The 23,091-nt window shown below is 37.1% G+C and overlaps 1 protein-coding gene across 13 annotated transcripts in view; it reads left to right on the forward strand.

The window, feature by feature from the left end:
* Positions 1-22,319, forward strand: part of LOC139473941 (neuron navigator 2-like) — a 733,750-nt gene extending 711,431 nt beyond the window's left edge. For 11 of the 13 annotated variants that reach the window (XM_071256769.1, XM_071256765.1, XM_071256766.1 and 8 more), the window contains 17 exons: positions 319-348; positions 2,969-3,107; positions 4,851-5,002; positions 7,197-7,378; positions 7,729-7,876; positions 8,289-8,445; positions 9,504-9,607; positions 10,456-10,545; positions 10,912-11,005; positions 12,235-12,309; positions 13,131-13,302; positions 13,970-14,185; positions 14,687-14,758; positions 15,461-15,657; positions 16,853-16,971; positions 17,442-17,663; positions 18,830-22,319. In XM_071256769.1, coding sequence (XP_071112870.1) covers positions 319-348; positions 2,969-3,107; positions 4,851-5,002; positions 7,197-7,378; positions 7,729-7,876; positions 8,289-8,445; positions 9,504-9,607; positions 10,456-10,545; positions 10,912-11,005; positions 12,235-12,309; positions 13,131-13,302; positions 13,970-14,185; positions 14,687-14,758; positions 15,461-15,657; positions 16,853-16,971; positions 17,442-17,663; positions 18,830-18,964 — 2,304 coding nt within the window. In that variant the 3' untranslated portion in view covers positions 18,965-22,319. The remainder of the gene's footprint in view (positions 1-318; positions 349-2,968; positions 3,108-4,850; positions 5,003-7,196; positions 7,379-7,728; positions 7,877-8,288; positions 8,446-9,503; positions 9,608-10,455; positions 10,546-10,911; positions 11,006-12,234; positions 12,310-13,130; positions 13,303-13,969; positions 14,186-14,686; positions 14,759-15,460; positions 15,658-16,852; positions 16,972-17,441; positions 17,664-18,829) is intronic. The other 2 variants (XM_071256768.1, XM_071256770.1) reach the window with 2 other exon arrangements.
* The last annotated feature ends 772 nt before the right edge of the window (positions 22,320-23,091 follow it).

A 23,091-nucleotide genomic window follows, 5' to 3' on the forward strand; every position in this document is an offset into this window, starting at 1 on the left:
TACTGGTAATGTGTATTTTTCAATGTCAAGGATGTTTTTCAACAATGTACTGTATTTTAGTCTTGTTTGAAAGGTTAGAGAGTTAAAAAAAGAGGGCATTTGAAGAAATGTGATTAAGAAATGGAGTGGGGCTACTGTCCTTTTAAAAAAAGTAGATAAAAAGTAAATAACTGTGAGAAAATGTGAAGTTGTTCGTGTTAGAATGCCATATCAGTTGCTATACTATGGATTCTATCTGCCTTCATGTAAGTAATGGAATTTGAAAAATGTTTTGAAGAAAACCAGAATTTTAAAATATTCATGAAATTTTACACCCAGGTGGTGCGGCCTTCTCAGGAAAATATTCAGGTAATTTCAAAAAAATATTCTAATGACATTTTTCAATACATTTTCAATATCAACATGTTTTCTTTTTTTGAATACATTTTTCTTTCATTTTGTGAAACATGCTAAATGCATAATTTTTGTAAACTTCAGCATGAGATTTCTGTTTTTGAAAAACTGACACCAAACATGTCCAAATTTTTTTTATAAAATTTTGATGGATGAAATCTTGATCAGTGATTAGTATAAATTGCTGTGTTACTTGTGTTTGATTGATGTTGATGATGCAAATGTTTGCCAAATACAACATGTGTCAAACATTTTGAATGTTGATGTTTGACAGAACTGATATTACTCAGCAAATTCCATCTGATGGTGACTGATAGAAACCAACACATGAATTGTTTCTTTCCATACGCCTGCGATGCTTGTATGTTGTGTCATGTGCTTCGGATCAAATACAGTATTTATCAAGCATGGAAATAGACATCATTTGTTGCGTAACTGCAACCCACATGAGACTTGTTACACCGCATTCCATTTCACTGGCGTTGATTTTGTATACATAAGCATTCATCTCTTGTCGAACACCCAACAGATAATATTGTTTGCAGATCATGCAATTTGACCTTATTATTAAAGAGAAAAGGTCAAACGGAATTGGTTTGACCGTAAGATATAGACAAGATCATCTATTGCATCCTCATGGTGGTGTTATGCCAGCAGTTAGGGAGAGTCACCACGGAGTCGTCAATTTAATCCCCGAGAACAAAGGAGACATTTCATAATGCATGTCAAAATGATACTTGTGTGATCTTACGATTAGCAAATCATCGATTTGCTTTTTACCTGGAATAGCAAATGTTTTTGGAAAATGTTATCCCAGAACTGAAAGAACCGTCCAAAAAACAGATGGTCCTACGTGCTTTCGATAAAGAAAACAGTCTGCTTCATGTATAAAAATTATCTCCAGTCCACACTGCCTTGACTGGGACATTTTGTTTATTGATGTGGGTTAAAAAAACCATATTGATGCATTATTTTTGGCAAGAAAGCCATCTAAGAGAGTTGACTAGACTGGGAAGGCCCCTTGCCTGTGGGTAAAGCACAACAAGACAGACAGTATAATGTGAAAATAAGTATTGAAATGTGTTAGGGACGATGAGTTTAGTGTTTGTACAAATATTTACAGTAGTGTTGTTGGTACTTTAGTTTTCTTTTATGATCTTTGCTTATTTTCAAGTTACGAATATTAGCATTGATATTTCATACTGTTTGTCATGTATTATTACCTATTTTAGCATTTAAAAGTTAAGTGGTAGATTGTTTACTTAATACAATTGCATTTTTGTTTGCATGCTACAAGAAACAATTAGATAACAAAACTTTGTTTTGAGATGTCTGAAAGTGTGAGGTGTCAGACCCTTTAGTTATCAGGAACTCAAAGTTGTAAAATGTTCACCACAACAGGTATTTAGGCTTAAACGTTTCAATACATATGGGACTTTTATGGGAGGTTTTAGATGTCAGACACTTTGAGATAATAGAAATTTACTTAGTGAGATTGAACCATAAGAAATTAACATATAAGGAAAGTTTGAGAAACTTTGCAAAAAATCAGAACAATATATAGTTTCTCAAACATGAATTTGATTATTGTAATGTAGAGTGTTAGTTACACTGTTATTAATATTAATATTAATTGTAATTATTTTTGCACTGTATTTTCCTACTTTTTACTGCAAGTCTTAGAAAAAAGCATATTACCAATAATTTCAAGGTCTCAGATGCACATGAGACACTTTGTGTGGAGAACTATCTATTTCTAATAGTATTTCATCAAACAAATTGTTGATGTTACCAAATCAGGCTAAAACAGATTTTCATTGACGTAAACACATTTTTACAAAATCTAATTTCTTGAGAATCATCCTCTTTGCAGATAGAAGTGCATCACACTACACAAACAATTTTGTCTCGTCCTAGAAATATATAGAAGATGTATACATTTTGAGATATTTTGGATTTGTCAAGGGTATTAAAGTAGATTGCAGATTTTGAAAAAAATATGTTTGGACGATTGGTAAACCATAAGGGGCTGTGTGCAGTTTATGTTTGTATCAGAGACATAAAAATTCCTGTTTGGAAGTTGTGAAACTGAATCCTTGTGTTTCTTCATTGGAGATAAGACATAGTGCTGAATGGGTAAATTTAGAAAAGTGGTGATTTTATCTGATGTTATGAAATACTGCTTCCATGACTCACAGCACAACATGTTTGCTAATCAACACTCGTCAGAAATCAAAAGAACTAAAGGGAGATAAATCAGACTTGGGTGATAACTGGCAGCCATATTTGAAATTAAAGAATCATGTGATGACCATTTCTTGATACTTTCACAGATGTAACTCCCAAATGCTTTTACATGGTGTACCAGGGTGTGGTGTTTTTTATACAGATAGCATTACATTATCTGTGTTTAAAGTCATAAAAAACTCCATGCAAGATGAGGCACCAGAAATAGTGTTACAGTTCAGAGGTTAAATTAAATCCATGCATGCAAAAATATTCATATTTGTAAAAAGTATTGAATTTTTTTAAAGTATTATCAATGGTTATGTAATGATATTTATTGTTTTTTCAGGATTCTGAGTTGAATGAGTTGCGACAGACAATCGAGGCTCTCAAAAGACAAAGTGGGCTCAGTATTCAGGAAAGCCTCGTCAGTCCAAATGTTGGGCGTCGACACACCTCACCTGGTATGGGTCCTAAAGACATTCATGGTAGGGATAGGTAGCATGTAGGTACTGTAGCTCACTGTTGAGTTCATGCTTGAGGTCCATAGTTATCCTGTGGTTTAGAGTAAGTGTAGTTGAGGTTGTGAGTGAGTGAGTATTGTTTTACGCCACTTTTAGCAATATTCCAGCAATATCATGGCAGCGGACACCAGTGATGGGTATCACACATTGTACCCATGTGGGGAATCGAACCCAGGCCTTTGGCATGTCCAGCGAACGCTTTGATCACTAGGCTACCCCACCACCCTAGTCAAGGTAGTTTAGTGGTTAGTGCCGTTGCTCATGATGAAAAAGGTGTGAGTTCTATTCCCAACATGAGTGTAATCTGTAAAACCAATTTTGAGTGTCTACAAGTTTTCTAAAATAGCATTAAACCCCAATTCCACAGTCTGTGCATGGTTTGGTATTTTGAATGGTAGCATAGAGGAGTTTTTTGTAAGAGAATATGTAAAAAAAACAATTTTGTTCGTATAATTCTCTTTTTGACTAACATAAACAATAGTATGTGTGTGTGCTTCGACTAAGTTATCCATGTCTCTGTTTACTGTTTAAGGTACAGTGACAATCAGGAAGAATGTAAATAAAATATACGTGTAAAAAGTTCTGTTATCAGTTTATTGTTTCTTCATTGTGATTGGTTGGTTTGTGTAGTAAAAACAACATAACCTATGACAGCAAACAGAAAAGGAACTTATTTTTGTGTGTGGTAAATTTAACACAGAACATCTGGGTACTATGTTTCATTCCTAATTTTGTGATCATCTTTAATTGTACCCCATACCAGTTTTGTTTGTGTGATTAACCATGCTGAGCAAACCTGCACTCTATCTAGTTTTAACTTATGTGAGCTCGAAGAGGATTGGATTACCACGCATTGGATGTAACAAATTGTAAACAGAACTGATTTTGAAAGCTGATGAATTACGAGTTAAACATGCACATTTCAAGCCTAAACGTCCACATATGGCCCCCCAGTGAAAACATCTGGTGCATCTTAAACGCTCCACCTTGTGTGGTATTTGTGGAATTAACAAAGTTTCTTTTCGCTAAAGTGCATGTGGAAATTTGCTGCCTAGATATTTAGTCATCAGGTAAATATTATCACCTATTACTGTCAGTACTGCAGTAAATCTTGGTTAAAATACTACTTGTGGCACAACTAGTCTGGAATAAAGCCAATAATCATATCAACTTGATCAGAATTTTTGCAGCTGAGATGATATTTTCTTTCTTGAAATAGAAAACTGAAGGAGAAATGTATCTCTTCAGATGATAAATGGTAGTCTAATAAGATTATGCCAACAAATAATGTCTGAGCTTTTGCAAGCAATAAGAAACGGGGTGATTCGAAGCAAACAAAGGGTCACCTGAGGATACATGTCTGGGAAAATAGTTGATGTAACTGATATGATGATGTATGCACGCTATTTGGAATTATTTCTTCTGATTTATAATTTAATTAATTTATGAGCCTGAGGATTATAATTGAATCAGAGAATTTTTTTAATGTTAGTCCTGACTGTTATAGCCAATACCATGTGATCAATGAAAGCAGATAAATTATATTTGTGAAGGTAAAGAAAGAATGATGTCTTTTGAAATCTGAACAGGAGAATCAAAAAGTATGTATTGATCTATGAATACTTAAACATTCGAAAAGCAGGATTTTTTAGGATTTGGGCTGTGTGAAGAGTTACGAAAGCATTCAGTGTGGTCAATTTCTTGCAGGTGAAGGTGGCCGTATCGTTCGTCAGATGTCCTCGGACAGCATGTCTAGCATCAACAGTTTATCCAGTGCTTGCAGTGTCGCCAGTCAACAGTCCGCCGCAACTGATGGGGACATCGGCAAAAACTCCAAGAAAAATAAAAAGAAGGGATGGGTGAGTGAAGCTTACAAAAATATCTCACAACTGCTCATTGTTTATTTTCAACATGTCTGACTCCTGACATTTGACTTTGGACTTTATTGTAGTGAAATTAATGAAACAGATGACATTTGACTTTGGACTTCATTGTAGTGAAATTAATGAAACAGATGACATTTGACTTTGGACTTCATTGTAGTGAAATTAATGAAACAGATGACATTTGACTTTGGACTTCATTGTAGTGAAATTAATGAAACAGATGACATTTGACTTTGGACTTCATTGTAGTGAAATTAATGAAACAGATGACATTTATTTCAAAATGACAAGATGCACAACTTCATATTTGGAACACATGATTTTGACTGTTTTACATAAAAATGTTGATATCTTATGAACTAATTGAATATTTATTAATTTAGATTTAGGACCTTTATTGTTTTTGTTCAGCAGTATATTTTATTTAGACAAATTTGGTTATTTGGTATAGTTTCCTGATCTGGATAAAAAGAGATGAAAGAAAATATAAAACAAGAAGCTTGAAGTTTTAAGCTTGAAGATTCAGCTTTTTGTAGACATTTCTTATGAGTATGGAAATGTTTTTTGTGGCTTTTTATTTATTCTACAGAACAAATACAAATAAATCTTCTTCATAGTAAATTAACAGGCCATATTGAACTGGCTACTTGCAGGTTGTGTGAGGAAACATATTCTTGCTAAATCTCAACAATCATATCTTAATTTCTGCATTTTGAGAGATGGGTCTGTATGGTTGTGTGAACCTTATGATACAAACAGTATCAAAAAGCAGTTTATCATGTGCAGAACATGTTTGTTGTCTACTTCAGCAATAACACTGATATTGGAGAATAAAAACAACACGACTTACTCAGTGATAATGATGTTGCTGTCGTTCAGTTCATACTAATTTCCTGAAACATATTGTGTCCTTACTGTGCTGTTAACAATCTTTTTCAAAACAATTAGTTTCTAGGTAGGCTTTATTGGCAGTATTTTTTTCAAAAAGATATAGTATATATCTTTTCCAGATGTGTACTGTGGCTGTAAATAATGTATTTCCATGGTAACACACCTACCGCTTGCATCTCATTTACATTAATTATTTCTGAATCTTGTTTCACGCTATGGGGTCAGTTGGTGTAATTAATTATAAGCTCTATGACTCTGCAATATACTGCAAGATCAGTTAGAATATGATGGTTGTTTATTGCAGTCTTACCTATAAAATCTAGTGGATGATTTATTTCATGCTTAAATGAAAATGTCAATGATTGTGATGAGTTTGTGTTTTTGTTTGTGTTTATGCTGTTTGTTTATGTTCTGGAGACGATTGAATATATATTATGCATTGCGTCTTGCTGTGATATGTTTCTTGTTATTGCCTAACCATGTAATATCTAGTATGAACCATGGTGTCAATATCATGTCTATTTTACACCTTGGGTCCTAAATATCTGCTTAGGCAATTAGTTTTATAACCCTGGCAGACTCTAAAATATTAATTTCGGCAGCACTTTTTGTGTTCTCTGGATCAATTACATCGCATATAGTAGAATTTCAGACATTTATCCTTGCATCTACTGATTTTGAAATCAGATCTTGAAATTGAATTTTTTTCTGGAACGTTAATTTCAAAGCCAAGGCACTGACCCTATTGACAGGTGTGGGGAAATTGGGATTACATTTCAGTAAAAACTGTTCTTTATGTATAAAACAGGAAAGTTGATGGATGGTTGATACGGAGGTCTTTTTGTCACTTTTCGTCTTGTCAGTGAAGGCTGCTACAGTCCTCAGCTGTTCTTTAAGCTTTGCCCTTGAACACGCCAATGTGCTGGTGTACATGTCCTCCGTGGTGTACATTGCTGCTGGAATGGATGACATTTGTGCTACATGATAATCTTCGTAACTGAGGATTCGCACATGCTTTGCATTCTGGAGTGTAACTGGATTTATTTCCGCCATGGTATTGGCTTTATGTTGATCATTTACTACCATGATTCTCATGGAATGTCATCAAAACGATTTTATTTTCATCAGTGTGTTGTAGCTTGATCCTGAATTGCCAAATTACCAAGTTTATGTTTTTATTCATAACTGATATCTGTGGCTTCCAATTCCACAGATTTACTGCAGGAATTTCCCGGATGGTGAAAAGTGAATCTTAATTCTGACGTGTCTTTTTCAGCTAAGAAGTTCATTTAGTAAAGCGTTCTCCAGAAAGAAGAACAAGCACGGTTCCATATCGGATGTGGAGCCTGATACTGCAAGTCTTCGCTCCAACGCTTCCGCACCAAATTCTCCACTCCTGCAGATGACGCATGTTCCTAATGGTTCTGGAGTCATGAAGGGTTCACACAGCTCAGGAGCGTAAGTACACGTTTATCTATCATCTGATGATGTTATTTTTAAGATTTTTTTCTGATACTTATGAATTAAGACACAAGTGTGGGTATTCATATGAAAGCTTTTGAAAAGTACTTAATTAATAAACATAAATCAAAACATTTTCCCAAAAAATATTATTTCATAATTTTGAAAACTTTTTTATCTAAAATAGACTTTGTGGATGATTGTGAACTGTACCAATTACATTAAAATTATAATTTGTCTGAAATTAGTCCCAGAAATTCTGTTTTCATTTGAATATTTGTTTTATGTATACTTGTTCTACAATTGCCCCTATTTGATGCTTACAGTAAATGTATATGATTTTTTAGACTGTGTGAAACAGAGGATCATGCATCTGTGAATGAATTAAAGAATCTGTTACGAGAAAAAGACATGAAATTGACAGACATCCGACTGGAAGCCCTGTCTTCAGCACATCAGCTGGAACAACTCAGAGAGACAATGAACAAAATGAAGGTATGCTTTGAACAAAAGAGATAAAATAATGGCTTCAGTTTTCCAATAATATTCCTTTTTTGTATCACTCCATTTTCCATATGAAAATATTTAATCCTTGACTTTTGACATTGTTTACATTGGGGAATGTATGACCTCCTTTGAGCCTATCCTTGACTATCACATGTGCACCCATTTGTTATAAGCCATTAGGGAACAAAATTTAAGTATATTCCCCTTTTACCAATCCCACCTCATTAGGATATTATGTAGAAATCTCTTATATCAAACTCAATTTGCACCAATGATACTCATTAATGTTGTCCCTATGGACCTTGTGTTAAGTACAAATCCTTTGTTTCAGACTTTTGTGAAAATGTGTATGTGAAATATGAGCGCTAGACATCTGGTAATGGAAACATTTTTATTTCAGAGCGAAATGGGACATTTGAAAGCTGACAACGACCGACTTCAGCGCCTAGCTACCTCCTCCCGAACACTCAATATATCCCAGAGTTCCCTCGCTCACACCCGTGCCAGTAACGACTCTCTGGACCGGTCTCTCAGCCTCACCGATCAGAGTAGTCTAGGTAATGTCAACCTCAAACACCCCCTCTTGTGGGATTCTGGGGCCCAAGATGTCCCCAGTGCCCCATGTGTGTCGTAAGAGTCTACTAACACGGATGAGATGGACCAGGCTTATGTGTGTGTCATCATATCCCTGCATGGATCAGTTCTCATGCTATCAATCACTGGATTACCATACAATTATTTTCAAGCCACAATGATATAAGCTGGAATATGACTGATTTCTGCAAACAATCAGTGATTTATGCCTTTTTAGATATCAATGTTTTGGAAAAAGCATTTTTATGAACATTGAAAAATATAAAATTCTGTTTATTGTTAGGGGTGAGAATGTTTACATGGATCCGTCGTTAATTTAAGTGACCACAAATTTGTTAAAATCTGATGGCTGGCTCCATAAATACACAATTTATGGACCACGCTCCATTGCAAATTAGTTTCAGCCGAAAAGGAAAATATCCATTCTCATCCCTATATTCTACTTCCTAGGGGTGGTCGGGTAGCCTAGTGGTTAAAGCGTTAGCTCGTCATGCCGAAGACCCGGGTTCGATTCCCGACATGGGTACAATGTGTGAAGCCCATTTCTGGTGTCCCCCGCCGTGATATTGCTGGAATATTGCTAAAAGCGGCGTAAAACCTCACTCACTCACTCACTCACTCACTCACTCTTAATTTCCTAACATAACATACACCTTGCATGTCGATGTATACATCTGTCAGTTTGTGTATTCAAAGCTCTTCATTTATAGTATAAACACTATGAAGTGCAATATGCTACCTTGTTGTGCAATCTCATCAAAATGAGATTTTTTACTCCTATACAATACCTCTCCGCATGAAGATCTGAGGACATCTCCATAGATGGTGGCCTTCGGTGACCCCTGAACCCTGAACCTGATTTCTGATGGAGGTGTCGTCAGATCTTCATGCAGGGAGGTATCATATCCTTGTAAGCGATTCATTTTGATGAGTGTGCGTTGTTGTGAAACACTGAAATGTTTGTTTATTGTTGATGATCTGAAATGTTTGTTTATTTATGTTTTTATGTCTTTGGTTGTAGACATGCTATTGGCTGAGACAGCAGCAAATGACCGTGAGGGGAAACGAGTGACGATCACAGTATATCTGGGCTCGAACCCAGACCCAACCCGGATGGGCATTGAGGTAAAGAAAAGATCATATTCTAGCCGTGTTTGTCTTCAGAAAACACCCTCACATCGGGGAAACCCTATCTAATCGACCGCCTCCATGGTCTAGTGGTAGAGCGTCCGCCCGGAGAGCGGAAGGTCCGGGGTTCGTTCCCTGGCCGCGTCATACCAAAAGACGTTAAAAGATGGTACTTGTTGTTACCCTGTCTGGCGTTCGGCATTAAGGGGCTAAAACAAGGACTGGTCGACTCGGAGTCGGTATACTGTGTCTGAGTGGGATATTCATGTTAAACTGTGGCATGGTATCTCAGTGAGCTAGCACTATAAATCGGCATCAGTCCAAACTAGTACAAGCAGCCACACAAACACACACACGTACATGCACGTCGCTATATAAGTGCAATAATCTTGGACGCGACATTAAACCCCGTTTCACCTCACCTCACCCCTATCTAATCTTATTAGGAACATCAGAAGACATTGCATATATGGAGCTGAAAAGTAGTCCTTGGTGCTGTTATCCAGCGATCTTAGCACTAAGGTGATCGCAACTTCCATACCTTAACATAGACTTACAAGAGTCATAGTGCTAAGGTTGATTTGTACAACGGCACCCTGGGCAGTGCTAAGGTTGATTTGTACAACGGCACCCTGGGCAATATCATTTGCTTATTTATCAGATCGGTTTATGGCATCGATATCACTATCCATTTTATGATAAACTCCATATTGCAGTTGCACTACTTCAATGCAAGCAAGCAAAGAGGAGACAATCACATTTCTTCAAAACTTCATGCTTCCATTATTTCATGATTTGCAGTCAAATTCAAAGTAATTGTGAATATCTTCCTGTTTGTGTTACAGAGGCCAGCAGAGGTGCTGATTGGGTCACTGTCTGTCAGTGGCAAGACCAAATGGGACATCCTTGATAATATTGTCAGGAAAATATTTAAGGTAAGGTTATAAGAGATACTGACAAAAGTCCTACTTTCATTACAACTGACTATGAGTAATATTTATTTCCATTATACAGACCAAAACAGGTGTCCATTTTGACCAAATATATCATGTAAATTAAATATTTTTCACAATATATGGATAGAAGTTTGTAATAATATCTATGGATGTTTTTTCTGGAATATTAATTTAGGCGAAATTTAGTTCATGATTTTTCTTTGTAGTCCACTCAAATTGTCAATTCAAAAATAAAATCAATATCACCGCCTTCTTTTGGAGATAAAAATACAGACTTTGTGATCTTATGACAATCTTTTAACGTCATCCAAACAAACTGTTCTGAAATGTATGATATGTTGACAGGAATACGTGTTACGAGTTGATCCGGTCACCAACCTAGGTCTGAGTGCAGAGAGCGTCTTCTCCTACCATATTGGCGACATCACTCGGACCAAAGGTGTGTATTTGACTGTAAACAAAACGGTAGTTGATCCGACACAAATATTAATTCCAAACCTGTTTTTTGAATAAAATCACATCATTATTATAGTGCTTTTTTTTTTGTTTCTTATGTATGTAATGGTATAGAAAACTTGTGATATGCATAAAGATACATAAACAAACAGACTGGTTGAAACAGTCAAGATGAGAGGACCAGTATTGTGGATGTTAATGAACAGAGGAGTTAAAATTTGGCAGGTTTGATAGTAGCACAGGCATCAATAATAGTATGATGCATGAGACTCCTGTTTTATAAAGCTGTGCTTTATGTGTATTTTTATGTCATGATATTTTACAGAAGTGTTATAACATGGTTTTAATGTCAACAACTTGCCCTACTTTTATCAAATGACGATATGATTTTTTCTGTATCCAAAACCTGTTGTGACATCTTTGAGTGTTTGCGCCTTTTAATGTACAGATAAATAGTATTATTTTGTATACTGTAAATTATGGTTATAACGAACTCAAAGGGGCCACTAATTTTCGTTAGTTATAACCGAAGTTCGTTATGAGCATATATACAGCATGTATACAGAAAATGGACGGGACCAAAAAAGCAATTTGTTTTATCCGTCAGTTCACAATAAGTGTGTTCGTTGTAAACATAGTTTACTGTATATCCTTACACTCTATAATTGATTGTGTTTATCAATTATGTTTTATGTTATGACTACTGGTAAGTGGATTTATCATCTCGCATAAATCGTGTTGGGTCGCAATTTAGTTATACTGGATAGTAGGTATAATAGTTACCGTATTCGACGTAATAAGCGCCCACGGCGATATTTGCTAATATATCGGCCAGTGAACAATACAAATTAGCACTCCTTCCGATTGATCAATGTACACAAGACTTATTCATTCGCGTATAATATGCACTTGTGTGTTATATGCACCCTTAATTATGGGCAGTAAATTCTGGAAAAATGTATCTCTCATATATAAACAATTCAGGGTGTCAGCATAAACCATAAAATTTATCTTTCAACTCTGTTTTTTTTCCCACCAAAATAATATTCTAATTAGAGCCCTCTATTTCTAATTATGAAAGCGCCCTGGGCGCTTATTATGTTGAATACGGTATGATCCATATAATTGCAAGTGAGATGTAAACATAATATTCTGTCTGTCATGGTGCCTCTGTGGTGTTATTTATGTTTCAATGTGTGTTTGTGTCCACAGATGCTGATCTACCTGAGCTCCTGCCTGTGGGATACCTGGTCGGGGAAACAATGCAGATCAGCATCTGTCTTAAAGGTGAGGGAGGTAGCAAGCAATGGGAGAATAACATGCTAGGGCAAAATACTTTTTGCCAGGGCTTCTGTCAAACATTTCCCAATCAGACAGTGTACCTATCCCTTGAGACCTACGCTGGGTACCCAGGTAGGGTCGGGTAATAGGGTGATCGGTACCCGGGCAGTATATTTGGACTTGTCGCAGCACTAATATACAGGTATATCATGGTAGAAACTAACATTTTGGGTCCATTAGTCCTTATAATGATAATATATAGCAAAACCCCTAAAAATGACAAATATCTACTAGTCCTTATGATACCTTAACTACTGTGCAAGGACTATAGGACTAGCGCCAATTTTTTAACCCTGGTATATGCCACCCTGCAACAGAAATTCTGATACTTGTAATCATCAGGCACTATCGATATAATGTCACCTGCTAAGGAACAGTGTGAAAAAAATCAAACCATTTGAACAATTAATTTGGACTGAATACGTTTCACATCCATGGATGTGATTCATTAGTCAAGAAGATTTTACTGAAACAGGGTTTTTATGGACTGTGATGGTTTGGTGTAGTTTGAAAATTGGAGTTGACAATATGATCAGAGAATATTGTAAAAAAGTCAATTATAATTCCGACACTTTCTTAAAATACATCTGCCATGTAAGCTGTAATGTTTCATGGTTTCACGTTTCATGATGCACATCAGCTATGCTTCAAGGAGTGAAAGATCATGCATCAAACATTAATTTCAAATGTTTCTGTCAAAATGATTATGGCCTTGACTAATTGAAATGCTGTACAGAAATAAGACCTGTATGTTTGTATGTCTTCAGGTACAAAGCAGATCAGTGTGGACTCCCTTGCCTTTGAGTCGATGATCCCCAAGACGATCATCCAGCGATATGTCTCCCTCCTCATTGAACACCGGAGGATAATCCTGTGTGGCCCCAGCGGGACAGGGAAAACTTACCTGGCTCAGAAACTGGCTGAGCATTTGGTGCTGAGGTGAGTGTGTCTTGTATGAACATGAGGGGTTCAAACAAAATGGTGGCCAAGGGGAGATAATTTGGGGTAAGGTACTATGATACCATGAATGTGAAAAGCATTCAAATTCTGGTTGGATCACTCTGAGATTTGTGTGAGGGTCATGCTTTGGTGGAGGTATGAAGCTTACTATAATTCTGTTGTGGGTGCTTCTACAATTTAACAGATGGAGCTTGATCAGTATCGGGTCAAAACGATATCATTGTGAGTTTTCATGTGATGAAACGATGCACAATATGTTTTTTTCTGTATTGATACAAGACGGTAAAATTGCTAAAATATATTACTTACAACTCATTTTGTCAGTTAAATACATGTACTGCAAAATGTGTTGTAATTAGCTTTTCAAGTTCATTAGTAAGAAGAGCTGCTACAGCTACCTTTTCCTTTGGAACCTGCTCTGAAATATTTAATGTCATGAAGTTCCACGTGATTTGACATAAATATGCATATCTCGATACATATCATATTGTGACCTTATCGTATCGTGACCTTTATGTATCGTTTCACCCCTAATAATTTGTTTGAATATAGTACCACTAATAAAAGACAACACTGTAGACAATTGCCCATTCTTTATGGTTATGTGGGACAAGTTTTACTTACTTATTTTGTTTTTCTAATCAAGATCTGGACGGGAACTGACCGCTGGATCAGTGGCTACGTTCAATGTTGACCACAAGTCTTCGAAGGACCTTCGCCAGTACTTGTCAAATATTGCGGAACAGTGTGAGAACACGAACGTGAATGAACTGCCGACTGTCATCATACTGGATAACCTGCACCACGTGGGCTCCTTGGGCGAGGTCTTCAACGGCTTCCTAAGTGTCAAGTACCAGAAATGGTAAGTTAAGCTAATAGTACACTTCGTGAGCCCCCTGTGATTGTCATAAGAGGCAACTAAGGGGATCAAGTGGTCAGGCTCTCTGTCTTGGTTGATGCATGTCACTGTATCCCAATTGCTTAGATCGCTGCTCATGCTGTCAATCACTGAATCGCCTGCTCCAGACTCAGTTATTTACAGACTGACATTATATAGCTGAAATATTTCTGAATGTGGCATTAAACAACAAACAAACAAACCAAACATTCATGATCAACTGATAGAGCGATTATATATTTGTGTTATGTACCTTGCATATTGGAAAACATCACTCTAAATTTAATTTAGTGTGTAGCTACTTTAGAATTCACAAATTGTCTAATATTTCAAACTTATATGTTATATTTTAGTTATGCTCAATTTCAACAAGATTTATATGCTTCTCTTCCTAGATTTTGGAAATCTCTGAATAATGGTCAGAATAATGGTCAGAAATATATTTCTACAATTTGTTACTTTCAGCCCCTACATCATTGGGACGATGAACCAGGCAACAAATGCTGCCACAAACCTCCAGCTTCACCACAACTTCAGGTCAGTATCTTAGCAACAGCATGCTGTACAAGCAGGTTACCATGGTAACCGTGCCATTATGTATCTCACTCACTGGTTGCAATCTTTATATTCTGTAAGGGAGTTGCACCTTACTGTTCGATGGATTGGACAGACATGACATGAGATGAAGTGTTGAAAGTCTCCCTACTAATAACTTTAATATCTTATTGACACAGTTAAAAAATTACAAGGTTTTTTTTCTTGATTTTTGTTGTTGTTAAAGATAGGTACATCATGAATATTTTCAGTATTTAAAGGAACTTGGTCCCAAGGAACAGACAAATACCGCTTGACTTGTGTATTGTGTGCAGTTTAGGAATTAATACTCAATAAGAGAAACTTCTCTTCATAGTGCAACTTTCCTCAGCCAGACTAATGGCAGATCGGTGCTATTATCCATCAGACATATTATCATGACCCAGTATGATGTATGCCTAACAACATATTACATATAATGTCAATGTCTCTCTCTGTTAGGTGGGTATTGTGTGCTATTATCCATCAGACATATTATCATGACCCAATATGATGTATGCCTAACAACATATTACATATAATGTCAAAGTCTCTCTCTGTTAGGTGGGTATTGTGTGCTATTATCAATCAGACATCTTATCATAACCCAGCGTGACGTATGCCTAACAACATATTACATATTATGTCAATATCTCTGTCTGTTAGGTGGGTATTGTGTGCCAACCACATGGAACCGGTGAAAGGGTTCCTGGGGCGTTACTTGCGCCGGAAGCTGGTCGAGGCCGAGGTCAGGACAGGTATGAGGAACAATGACCTCAACAAGATTATCGACTGGGTGCCAAAAGTGTGGGCCCACATCAACAAGTTCCTGGAGACGCACAGCTCTTCTGACGTCACCATTGGTGAGTCCCTGGTGGATGCTTCTGATTCAGGGGAGATATGTTGGGATGACAGGGTAGAGTCTCACATTCCTACTGTAAGGGTTGACTGACAAGGACCATCTTCCCTAGGCAAGGGAGGTAACTGATTATAAAAGTCTAGTTTCCACCTTTGCCGAACTAGGCTTGAATATTGTGGCTTGATTGTATCGCCAACAGTGACGATTACAAGATATATCCCTTCTTCGTCACTCCTATTGACCAATCAGATTCCACCTCTCATATCACTTGCATTGGCTTCAATGTTCAGTTTACGGCAACATACTCTGAAAATACTGCAATCAACCTAAATCTTCACGGCAGTTGCCATATTGTTTATAAACCAAGTTTCAAACATTAATTTCTTAAACCATTTTTGTATTGGACTATGCATACACTTGTTAGTCCAGCCACCTGGGATATTTCTTTCTCAAGTGGAAAGTTTTGCCAAGGATATTATTTCCACAGCCAGTATCTTGGTTATGTACAGGCTGCAGAGAAATAGCTATGATTATATAGTCTGTGGTGTAAAACAACATTCACTGATTCTTGATGAATGCGGTCTCATGGTCCAGGACTACCAGGTTCTGCTGGTCATGGGTTCGAATCCCAAACTTGTCCTGATAATGGTAGAATAGATCTTCAGCAACCTAAGCTTGCTGTAAAAGACGACTATGCTGGTTGTAAGAGGCGACAAACGGGATCGGGTGGTCAGGTTCGCTGACGTGGTTGATGCATGTCATAGATCCCAATTGCGTGGATCGATGCTCATGATGTCAATCACAGACTCAATTATTTACAGACCGCCTTCATATACCTGGAATATTGCTGAGTGCGGCGTTAAACAACAAACCAACTAACCAACCTTAAGTCAGCACCAAATCTAAATGGGAACATCTGTGGCCCGTGTCAGCTGGGGCTTTCATCCGAGATCATTGTATAAATGAAAAACCTATTTTACCTTTGATGAGAAGGAATATCAGGTGATGAAGGGTCAAGAAGAGAATCCCTGAAACGTGAAACGTATTACTTGTCATAAATATATCCAACTTCTATGTGCCTAGAAATACTGTTATCTTGAACTTTGTCAGTTTCAGATGTCTCACATGGGGTTGTATATTTAATGATTGTGATTTGTGGGGATGCGACGATCAAGTCTCACTGTGTCCATGTGTTCCAGGTCCACGGCTGTTCCTGTCCTGTCCGATGGACATCTCTGGATCCCAGGTGTGGTTCACGGATCTGTGGAACTACTCGCTAGTGCCCTACATGCTGGAGGCCGTCCGGGAGGGACTACAGGTATACCCACATTACCATCAACCAGTACACCACTGCTTCAGGCGACTGCTGAAATTTGCTTTTGGGTTTTGTAAAATTTTCAGACATCACTTGAAAAATGAAATCCAATAAATTTATTAGACATCATATTTTATATCACTGGCGAAAAATATCATAAAATTGGAATAAAAGAATAGCCTTATTAGATTATGTATTTTTCCACTCTTTACTTTTTGTTAGGGTCGGAAGATTTGTGAATGTTTTGAGTGAGTGAGTATGGTTTTACGCCGCTTTTAGCAATATTCCAGCAATATCACGGCGGGGGACACCAGAAATGGGCTTCACACATTGTACCCATGTCAGGAATCGAACCACTAGGCTACCCGACTGCCCCGTGAATGTTTTGAAGTTGAACCGGGTATCAGCTTATTACACATCCCAGAAAACATCATCAAGGGATCTATGTTACCGAATTGTTCTGCTATTTCCAGGTGTATGGGAAGAGGGCCCCCTGGGAGGATCCTACAGATTGGGTGATAGAGTCCTACCCTTGGAGCGGCGGCAGCAACAACGACAAGGATAAGTCATTGCTGCGGATACGACCAGAAGATGTGGGCTATGATTCCCAGACAGCGCAGGTCTCTGTGAGCGGGAACAAGTCGAAGACGAAGACAGTTGGCAACACTTCAGAAGGGGATCCAGGGGACCCTCTGGTATGTAGCCTTACAGTGGGCGTAGTTATTGCAGGGAGCAGCCAGATGCTTGGTTAGCCATTGCCACAAACTTGGTAAAATTCTACTTACTGTAAACAGCTTTATTTCTGCGCCGTTAAAATATTGCGAATACCACACCAAAGACAATACTGCAACGAGATATTTTTGCGAGTTGCTGTGTTGAGATGACCGCTCGATTACCAAACAATAGACAGCTTCTCTCCGAAGCTATTTAATCTGAGTTGGCCGGAAAGAAGGCAGGATTACTGTGAGGTAACAGTGACACTAATTGGTCTGTTTACACTGTCATTTGTTATGTATTGTGTAACCATTCTGCATTCATTTGTGTTTTTAACTTATTGAGTAACTTGTGGTTCTGGTTGATGATTTCAACATTTGATGACGTGTTGCAATGAATAAAATATGTATGTATTATTTATACTTATTTTTGCGTTTTTAATTTTTGCGATTGAGTCTCGTTCGCAAAACTCGCAATAATAAAACGGTCGCAATAAATTCCCTGTTTACAGTATTCACTGGCATAACAAAAGCGTAATGAAACCTAGAGCTTAGTTGATATAGTTATATCTTTATTACATTTCTTGAGACTGAGAAGGCGATCTGAGATGCTCGCATTAGTTTCCAGATAACTAATTGGCCTTAAGTTAATTACTCAGGTACTGTAATCATTTTGCTGACCGCGTCAATGGTCCAGTGGTAGAGTGTTTGCTCAGAGAGCAGAATGTTGGTGGTTCGATCCCTGGCCGCATCATACCAAAAGATGGTAGAAGATGGTACTTGTTGTTACCCTGCCTGGCACTCAGCATTAAGGGTCTAAAACAAGGACTGGTCAGCTCAGTCAGTATACTGTGTCTGAATGGGGTATTTATGTTAAACTGCGGCATGGTATCGCAGTGGGCTAGCACTATAAAATCGGCATAAGTCTGGACTAATACAAGCAGCCACATACACACATGACGTTAAACCCAATTTCACCTCACCTTCAACTCAATGTGTAGAGACAATTTTAATAATGCAATATAAGATGCTCTTATTGGTTTCAATTCTACTCCGATAATTCAGTTTTCCCTCATCAGGATTAAATGTAGGTATGGGCTCCTATGCAGTATGAGTATTTTGTATTGACTATGAACTTGTGTTTTCAGGTTAATATGTTGATGAGGCTGCAAGAGGCTGCCAGCTACTCCAGCCCACAGAGTAACGACAGCGACTCCACCAGCCTCGACAGTCACAGCAGTATACAGGAGTTCTCCAGCTCTAGTGTTGAGTCAACGCTTTGAGTTATCTCCCTTTGACGAGAAGATTTCAAGCAAATACTGTACAGATTTGGAATTTCTTGCTTGGAAAGATGTGTGTGAGACATTGACTCAGAGTTATCTCCCCTGATGACCATTTATATGTGAACCAGCATTTGTATATTGGTGTCTTTACCATGGATCAGTTCAAGGGGTACGTGACGGCTTTTGAATTCAAAGGCTGAAGTTGTGCTTAAAGGAACATTATCCTTTATGACGCATAGCAATATATAGAAACGCCCTTGGGTTCACCTTCTGCCAAAAGGTATCAGTTCATGTGCCATAAGAATGTTCATTTTAATACCCTTACATTGAGTTCATTGTGACAGATCTGATTAATGAACCCTTTAAATGAACCACAAGATTCATTTAGCACTCAGACTTTCAATAAGATTGAAAGAATTACAGCACTTGTGAAATGGAGTTACTTCACAATCTAGATCACATTCTCACTAGAACAACTCTTCAACACCAGGAACTATGCAAGTTGAGGCACTGATGCCAATGTACCGATTTTATAACCATTTTAGAAGTGTCATGACAACCTTGAGGACGTGTATGTCAGTTATAAGTGTTCTGGACATGCCTGTCTCCTGCTTTTACTGGATGCTTATCATGCATAGTGTGCATTGGCTGATGAAGATGGATGTCGAATTGACATCTTATGCATTTTGATTTGTGCCTTCAAAGAAGAAAGTGCTTAACTGTGTGAACCAACGCTCCAAGAACTCGGAAAAGTAACAGTGCTAGTTTAGAGTTTTACGACTTCGTGAAATTGATCCGAAATTCTGTGACAAGACACCAAGTTTTGCTTTATGCCTGAAATATACAATATTGGAATACAGTGCTATTACTGTTATGGATTGTGTCAAGTTTATTTGACAGTTTGTTGATATGGTTGAATTGATTCTGCGGATGGTATTGTACTATTGGAAGAATGCCAACTACATAATGGGAGGTTCAGTGATTAGTTCATGTTGATTTCAAGATGACTGATGCTGATTGCGAAATATACAAGAAACAGCTGATGTATTTACCTCCTCCTCTTTATGTTTGCTCATCCTGAAATGGACACCCGCACATGCATTTTGATGCATGTGTATGATGAGACTTCCAAAGTGCCAAGCTGATAATAATGATTATACCATGTGTTGCTCTTTGGTGTATTATACAGATGTACATTGCCTGTATGTGACATGTTTTGTAGGCGTAACCTGTTTGTAGCCGTCATGGTCTGATTGTATAATTTTGTAATTTGCACATTAATTGCGTGATGACATTGTGTTTGCTGTGACTAGGGTGTTATTGTATGATTTGACTTCCATAGCTTGAAACTGACATACGTACATTTCAATCAATCACTCATCTCCAAATCATTCTAACAAGAATCTTCTCATATCAAAATGTGTGTCAATTAATTTGCTGAGTAATAATTTGTATCTTCAGCAAAAAATCAAAGTTTAAGTACTCTGTTTGTAAAGAAATCAAGTTGTATGTCAATTTCAAGCATGGCGCAAGAAGGCTTCATTCAGGGTTGTGAGAGAAGGCTAGTAGCAGAGTAAGCAGGTTTTCTGATTTACAAGGCTGTGGCTGAGTGCTATAGGCATCCAGAGCTAGAGTTACCTCCCTTTGCTTAATGCATGGCGATCCTTGAATCATATTGATGTGCCAAATGTTGATTTCATATCATTTCACAACCATTTTATTATTTATTTTTTGAACAGTTTCATTTTATTTAGCTTCAGTTGTAAAATCAAAAGAAAGGTCAAACTTAAATGAAGAATCAGTGAATATACTCAAAATATTTCAATGATTTTTATTTCAATGATTTGCTATGGAAATAAATAAGATTATCAAATGAATCGGAAACATATCCCATTAACTCTGGCAAGTAGAGGGATTATTCCTATAGCTGTTCTTTCTAAAACTTCTTATTTCATTAAACCTGACCTTTTCTTGTGATTTTACATCTTGTTATTTTACGCCCTCTTGTATTTTCGGCTTCTTATGGGGAGGAAGCTTAGTCTTGTTTTCGGGCTGCTTGATGGTTGCTAGCAATCAACGTCTGTTATATTAACAGTGTGCGTCACATTAACATCAGGTATAGAGACAAGTTGCAGGTTTGACAACTAACATCTTCAATAATGCATGTACTGTTACTGCCATCGATGATATTATGGGATGCAAGAAGTGTCGTCGTTATCATCAATGTACAATTTTCAACAATGGGCATGACAATTAAGACCTTACACCCATTTGTAGGCAAGCATTTCTTAATATACAGACACCAAGCAGACTTGATGAAGGGGGATATAAAATAACCAACTTTAACCAAAATTTATATTGTTGACATATTTTTGATAGATGTAAATTGATTTAGATAGCTGATTTACATTTTGGCACAAGCTAACCAACTAGCTTTAACTAATCCAGCTTAATCCTTCACTTACGTGCAATGTATATTGGGATTAGATTATATAAGATATTTATTGTTTACATGTATTTATTCTTGTTTTGTACCATTGTTGAAGAAATTGTTGCTCCATTGAACTGATACTAAGATATATCGATATATATTCCCTCCAGTGCAGTTGATATTGTTGGAAGTGGAATAATATTTTATTGATACTAACAATAAAATGTGGGGTTTAAATATGTTTAGCATTAACTAAGTAGATTGATCTTTTTTAATTGCAACAGATTTTTGAAAAATATTGAAAATATACTTAATAAATTATGGAATATTGAACCATTTTAATTTTGATAAGTAAAAAAAAATTGTTTATTTTAGAATTTTGAATGTGTTATGTTTTAATATTTCAACCAGATTTAACTATGAGAACAAATATACTCGCATACAGATTCACTGATCATTTATTTGGAGGAAATTGTTATAACATTAAACGTAATGAGACATTGTCCTTGAATGACATCAGCTTGTTATTATCTCTCACGCATGTCTGTGTTGTAACCTATCATACAATGTGCAATGCTTTGCAGTGTCGTCAATAGCAACATAATTTCTAACCAATGCACAGTGTTACATGGATGGAATCAACATCCAGGCGTATATTTCTAGTCAGACCCTTGTTGTCTATGTACAGAATGTAAATGATATCTCATCTAAGTTATATACCGATCATCATGGCGTCGTACGATGTCACCACACATGTAAATACATTAGGGTCATCGTGTGTTCAAGCATGTACATCTATTGGTGGATTCTTGGATGGCCGAGAGAAACTGCTGGGAGAAAAACTCTTGAAAATTGTCATTAGATGAGAAGTTTTCCTCTTTGAAAACTTTAGAATTGCGATGTCTAATGGTTGAATAAAGTTTTCTATTCTATACATCACTTGGTTTTGTCTGTGATTTGTTTTGAGTTGAATCAGTGTTAAGAAGTGGTATTTATGGTTGATTTGTTTAATAAAGAGTTTCAGGATGTGAGGGAGTTGGTAGGGATGAATGTGTGATTAATACTCTATCTGTGAACGTGTTGTGTTGATTCCACCTTTGGAAGTGTTTTGGTCTCTACAATCAGCTTAACATGGAAAGTCATATCACCTGTAGTGAAAGCAGTGACTCAGGTATGGTGCTGACGTCGTGGATCATAATGAGGGTCAATCAAGAATACAACCCCTGATCTCTTGATCCTGACAACTAAAGGTCTAAGGTTGTCTTAGATGAACTGCCTGTATCAGAGACACACAATCAACACTGTCTCTATCAGTGACACACAATCAACAGTGTCTGTATCAATGGCACACAATCAACACTGTCTGTATCAGTGACACACAATCAACACTGTCTGTATCAGAGACACACAATCAACACTGCCTGTATCAGAGACACACAATCAACACTGCCTGTATCAGAGACACACAATCAACACTGCCTGTATCAGTGACACACAATCAACACTGCCTGTATCAGAGACACACAATCAACACTGTCTGTATCAGTAACACACAATCAACAGTGTCTGTATCAATGGCACACAATCAACACTGTCTGTATCAATGACACACAATCAACACTGTCTGTATCAATGACACACAATCAACAGTGTCTGTATCAATGGCACACAATCAACAGTGTCTGTATCAGACACA

The sequence above is a fragment of the Haliotis cracherodii genome, unplaced genomic scaffold (assembly GCF_022045235.1).
Source record: "Haliotis cracherodii isolate W230 unplaced genomic scaffold, xgHalCrac1.p SCAF_3, whole genome shotgun sequence".
Lineage (NCBI taxonomy): Eukaryota > Metazoa > Mollusca > Gastropoda > Lepetellida > Haliotidae > Haliotis > Haliotis cracherodii.